Here is a 6,609-nt window from a genome sequence, read left to right as displayed (position 1 = left end):
CAGTGGAAATAATCTTCCCCACCATGGCTTGATTTTAGTTATGCATTTCTGATTAATCAGTCGTTTGGCACAGGGTGTATGTTGGGTTGAAAACAGTTTCGTGATTTCGTACATCCCGTTAAAGTACCATGCAAGTAGTAATTTTTCAGTTACATTATCAAGTACTGTTTTGATTTAGAACTGAGAAATAACATTTTTTGTTTTGCTTTGCCTGTTGTATAGAGGTTATCGACTTCCACTTGCTTCAAAACGAATCCTGGGAATTAAAATACAATTTGGATAATGTAGGTTTACATGATAAAAGATAGCTTGGGAAAAAATAATTTTGAAATATCATCCCGACCACCTCTCTCATCGAAATTATTTAAGTTTGTATTCGATGAGCTGTCCAACGTTTTGTTGCTATGGAATTAAGTTGTTTCATTTACAGCATTTTAAGTGAACATCGTAATTTTATCGTGATACAGGATGAGCAATTACCCACACACTGTCATCATTGTCAGCATAAACAAATGTGGTGTTATTTTAGCTGGCAATTGATGCAGAAACGAGTAGTAGAAATATTTGAATATTTAATTATAATATTTTTGTTTATTTCAGCCTTTGAACAATGGATGCCGATTTATAGACAAAAGACCCGGCTATTAAATGATTTTCTGTTTCGGTATGTTAGACACATGCATACATATACGTATTGCTTAACACAGGTAAATGAAAATTACCTAGAAATGTCGGAGAAGGAGTTGCTGTTGTTGTTGCCATTTTTGAGCACACTATAGGGTATACATGGTGGAATGTATAAATGGTGGAGGATGAACCCAGTAAAACCCGGGAAAGAACCACTGACTCAAGAGAAACTCCTGGCAAGCTTTCTCACATACCCACATTGGCCGAATCCGAGACTCGAACCCACGCTGACAGAGGTCAGATGGCAATGATCCGTAAAGGTGAGCGCTTTAGCCCACTCGGAGCACTCGGAGAAGGAGAATAATTCTGCTACTTTGCAATATAGCACACTATAAAATCCGGGTGCTCTCGAGATATTTTCCGTCGGATGTCAAGACTAACTTGGATGAAGTTTACGGATATACGTATTTGTCATATTCCACAATTTAGATATGTTTTCGTCGTTTTATGGATATTCGAGAATCACTGATGATGAACCACTTTCTAGAAGACCGCTCTGTACGACTGATGAATGTCAGGTGGAAGATACACATTGGAAGAAATTTCTATCATCTCGAACATTAATTAGTCAGTTTGTGTCAATAAACTGAAAAGACATTTTAAGCTCTAAAACGATTTGGTAAGTTAGATCTCGTATTCGTTGAAGGCTGAACAAAACGGAGCTGGGTTGAAATTACCAAACAGCTACTCGCCAAATATAAAAAGTGACAAGAAACGTTAGAATCTGATTTTTTAAATAAAGTCTGGATCGAAAAAATTAAGAGAGACCGCAAAGCGCAAAACATAGTCATAGTGACAAAATAATTTTATATTCATGAATTTTATCTGCAAAATACGCGGTCGTCAAAGCAACATAAATGACTAAGCTTGTGACACTGGATATGTTTATATCTCCAAAGTGTTGCTAAAGGTTATGTGAGAATACCAAACCACCCTGTGGGACATAAGATGTTGAAAACCATACCGAGAAGTTAATACAAATTGGCCTTTAAAAATTGGATAACCAGAAATAGAAAGTGTGTAGAGGTTATAGGAATGGCATTGATATGATTCACTGACGTACTGTCGACTAATTAAAGACTTTGTTTTACTGTTGAATCACCCATCTTATCTTGCACAAGATTCCTTGCAAGTGTTGTGGGACGTAGTGCTAATGCAGGTGTTGGAATTGGGTTGGACAATTGATTTCTTTTTCATGCCGGTATGGTGCAAAGTGATTAAAAATGTGCTGTCTGATCACACTGGTGGGAAAGGGGGAACATTTGAAATATTAATAGTTGGATACGTAGTAGAAGGATACATTTTAATTAAACCCCGTGCTACACGTATGAGTAAATAGAACAGTACGTTATTTCAAGCGATGATAAAACAATTTCCGATATTTCGATTGAATATTTATAATATGGAATGTTGCAATATTTATAGCCATAAGTATGGAAAGCGTTTTGGAAACATTTTAAGATGAAAGAATATAGAGGAATGTTTAAAATATGGAATATTGCAATATTTACAGCCATAAGAATGGAAAGCGTGTTGGAAACATTTTAAGATGAAAGAATATAGAGGATTATATATATGAAATTAATGATTCTTTTCACATTATTGTTGTTATTATTATTATTATTATTATTTTGCAGGTATCCAAATGCACGTAGAGAATAATGGAAGGAATCATTCCCGTGTATTATAGCGATGTATCTCTTAGATTATTTAATGTCCTGGATAAAGTAGGACTCAGGGAGGATATACGTTGGAAGAGGATAAACGCGATGGTTCAGGTAGAAGAGATTGAATCTATGGTTTCTTTAATTCCTTATCATATCTTCGGGAGTCAGGCTGAGGCTACCACCACCCAAGGACTACAGTCAGACATTGATATCCTTAGTTGTGTTCCCTACGTCGGCGTGCTGCAGAGTATCCCGTCTTTGGAAACGTCTAAAGTTACATACCTCATGATCAGTGATGCGAGCACTCCACCAGGGTATGTGAAATTACAAAGATTGAACAGCGATACATTATTGCCAGTGTTCAATAAGCAAAATGGCTGTCACTTATTGGATTCATTCGGTCGTACTGTTTTATGCAGTGGTAATTACTGGTCCAGTAGTCATATGGAGCGGCATGGTCCAGCCAATAACACTCTCATAAAGAGCGGAAGCTTTTCAATGGATGTTGTGGATGCATTGAGAGTCAGATTTTGGCCTGGTCAGGCCTCTCAGTGGGAAAAGAGAATCAAAACCTACCCATCTCAAGCAAATGTAGCTCTTATAAAGCAGACTGGTGCTCTACTGGTTCCAGTTGGTCATCCAACCAGTGCAGAAAAACATCTGGAGTGGAGAATATCCATTTCATTTGGAGAAAAAATTCTTGTCTGGCAATTCAACTCAATTCAATACAAATGCTATGTTTTGCTGAAAATGATCAAGAAAGATTTTGTACAAACAATTTGTGGAGAAAAAGCGTTGAGCAGTTATCACTGCAAGACATGCGTATTTTATGCGTTAGAATGTACACCGTCTTCACTGTGGCAACCCAAAAATCTGTTATTGTGTCTTGAGCTATGTTTGAGAACACTGTGCCAGTGGGTTACAAATGGTTACTGCCCAAATTACTTTATACCAGGGGAGAACATGTTCCATGGTAAAGTGTATGGCCATATCCAAGTTCAGTTGCTAGCTGTTCTACATGAACTCCTGAGACAGGAGGGAACATATCTCCTCAGGCTGTCATGTGATGATATAGGTCAGAGACTGATTCGTCTTTGTCAGACATCTCTAATCGATTCAGTGAATCATCCGAAAGATGGCGTGGAATCTATGGGGTTTGCAATATATATTTTAGCTGCTAAAATAGACGATGCTAGGGTGAAATTTGCTTGTAAAGATCTGGTTAACAAAATTGGTTTTGTTAAGAAAATATGTTGCACACGTACAACAATACGGACAGTACTAAATATGTTTTGTTCTTCTAGTGTTGGATCAGATCTGGCCTCCCAGTGTTTATCACAGGAGGTAATTGAACAGGAAAGACTTGATATCGCTCACGAGCTTCTCATGTTGGGCTGCTCGTCTGATGTGGCCTCTGGAAGACTGAAACTGGCTGCTTTTTATTTGATGCAGGACAATTTCATCATGGCAGAGAATGTTCTTTATCAGACTCAACAGAATTATACATACCTTGTCACTGATGGCCCAACTTATCGTCCAGAACAAGCAGCTCTCTGTAAAATATTGGAGGACAATCTCATAGCAGCCGATTTTGTGAGACAATATATTGCCTTTCCAGTATCTTATTTTCCATCAGAGATTCATTGCATGCCTAAAGCATTAATTCTGGAGATGCTCCTATCTAGGAGTTCAAACATACCTAACGTCTGTCATTCCCAGTGCGCTTTTGTTGATCCAAAGTTTTTCTTGCACTACCTTGAGTACCAGTGTTACCTCCGGCAGGGCAAGTCTTCACACAAGATGGCCGCCTTGAACAACATGCTGTGGATCGTATGTTACAGAGGTGTAATGTACAGAGAATCCGCTCTAAACCTGCTGGCATGTTGTTTAAAGCAGCAGGTGATGTATATGGACGCATGCAAAGTACTCTGCATATCGATGAGGTTAAACAATGAACACAATGCTGCAATATGGCAAATAGCTTTCCTAATTAATGATGCTTTTAGGTTGCTGCGCCAGAGACAATGAACGAAAAGGACGTTACAGGAGAAAGAAAACATTAAACAAAGATACATTTCCGTACTAAATGTACTTAATGACATTTTATAATGTTTGTATCTTTCTAATTGCAATGTTAGATCTATTACGACTAAGTGGTCTTAAACTATAAACGAGTAAGCAGCAATAAGATTTTGTAAAAGTAAAATGAAATTTTCTTTTGTGGAGAAACTCCTTTTACTTTATGCTAGCAAATATATACTTTCTTGGTCGGTGCTTCGGTCGACTATTCATTATTGTCTCCATAAAGGTACAGATGTTTTTAGTAATGGAGATTGGTCTCTACGAGTTTCCATCTGCCTGATCCTTTCAGGCATTTGGATAGATATTATAAGTGCTTGTTTCCAACTTGCTGGAATCGCTCCTGATCTCCTGATCGCATTCAGCAGATCCAATATTGTGGAGATTTAAAAAAATACATTTCATAGCCCAGCGTGTCATCCCCGCAAGAGGTGATTTTTTTAAAACTTTTCTTTCTCACATGAGCCCCTTCTTGAATCGTGAAAACAGTACACTAGTTTATCAACAACCATAGGGTACATCAGTGAAAGTATTCCTTGCACATTTGTCTAGAGTAATGCTGAGCTAACTTATAGTCTGGTTGTATTAACTGTGAACAATCATCTAATTCTGGCAATGGACACAAAATGAACAAAACCTAAACTCCATTGTTAAATATAGCCATGTATCCACTCTCCGTTCATGTTCCTAAGAAAGATTTAGTGTACTGGAAGTTGTTATATTTGTTGAGAAATTACTTGTAAAATAATTACTTATGTGCTAATTATTTCCAATTTAAACAGTCACCTCAAAATTCTCTTTCACGTAATTTACAACTACATAAAAGTCCAACAAAGTTTGAAACAAATGACTACAAATTATAAATGTTTGGCTATGAAGGGAAACGTGCCATTGTGATGTATTGTAACTCAACAAACACACCTTACGGTCAATAATGGGTTTCTTTGTTTTTCTTACCCGAGAGCATGAATGGAGCATCCCCCACTGGGTATAAGTGGATAGTTAATACCTTTTTTTAATGGGAAGTACAGCAGCTGAATGTAGTAAGAAATGCATATGTAACCCTCTGTCATACCTAAAAATAATTAAGTTTATCCAGAAAAAGTATATTCTCATTTAAGACATAGCTACAATACCATATGAAGTAATTAAAACTAGCAGCATAATAGTATGGTTCTCCAATACAATTGAGCTTCACTCATATTGTGCATCTCTACAAAGACCGTGATATATAAATGTTGTTGTCGTTTTTGTTGTTGATCTTGTATGATTTAACGCCATTTTCAGCGCAAGATATGATATACATGGCGGACAGTATAACTGGTGGAGTACGAACCACAGACCCACGAGAAGCTACTGGCTAGATTTTTCACGTACCCACGTTAGCCAAGCCGGAGACTCAAACCCACGCAGCCAGAGGTGAGATGTCAGGGATCCGGAACGGTGAGAGCGTTAGACCACTCGGTAACTCGGCGCCCCGATATATACCTGAAAGTGAGGACACCGCGTGGGAGGTGTGACTGATAGCGTTGCCAATCAATTGTGGCTAACGATTAAAATGTATAATGTATCTTTCCTTGGAACTATTATCGAGTATATACCGTTTTACTATCAAATTGACAAAGTTAAAATGATTGCTATTTAATATTAATATCGTATTAAATAAATTAAATTAAAAGAGAATGATACTATTTACCGTACATACAACAAACACTTTAGCATGACAAATATAAACATGAAATCCTTTATCCTTCAGTATGTTGTTCTTTCCAGCATGATCGGTTTAGTTGTCAGTTTTGTCGTCACCAGTCGAGAGAGAGAGAGGTATCGGTATCCATAAATGTAAAACTAACAGATTCACCAACACACACACACTTATATATATATATATATATATATATATATATATATATATATATATATATATATATATATATATATATATATATATGCATATATAGTGAAAAATGTATTGATTAATAAATCAAAGCAATATTTGTCTCAAAAATATCAGGAGGCTTTCAATCAATGAATGGCCACACCAGTTCATTCAGATTCATATTTCAGTCAATGATTTAAAATGTCTGTTGATACAGGTGATGTCTGGTTGTTGTTGTTGTTGTGGGGTTTAACGCCATTTTTCAGCACGATAGGCTATACATGGCGGCCAGTATTA

General features: G+C 36.9%; 1 protein-coding gene across 1 annotated transcript; it reads left to right on the top strand.

Annotated features, from left to right (window-relative positions):
* Positions 1-2,328: 2,328 nt before the first annotated feature.
* Positions 2,329-6,266, top strand: LOC149790121 (uncharacterized). The gene has a single exon (XM_089973401.1). The coding sequence runs from the start codon at positions 2,349-2,351 to the stop codon at positions 4,380-4,382; it is 2,034 nt and encodes a 677-aa protein (XP_089829527.1). The 5' UTR covers positions 2,329-2,348; the 3' UTR covers positions 4,383-6,266.
* Positions 6,267-6,609: the final 343 nt, after the last annotated feature.

The sequence above is a fragment of the Sinohyriopsis cumingii genome, chromosome 10, assembly GCF_028554795.1.
Source record: "Sinohyriopsis cumingii isolate HCF-2022 chromosome 10, ASM2855479v2, whole genome shotgun sequence".
NCBI lineage: Eukaryota > Metazoa > Mollusca > Bivalvia > Unionida > Unionidae > Sinohyriopsis > Sinohyriopsis cumingii.
The sequence above is the reverse complement of the archived record's forward strand: the minus strand, read 5'-3'. Positions and strand labels throughout refer to the sequence as shown.

What these genes read in the sequence shown, in the direction of transcription:
- LOC149790121 (XM_089973401.1), top strand. Translation starts at nt 2,349, where the DNA reads ATGGAAGGAATCATTCCCGTGTATTATAGCGATGTATCTCTTAGATTA.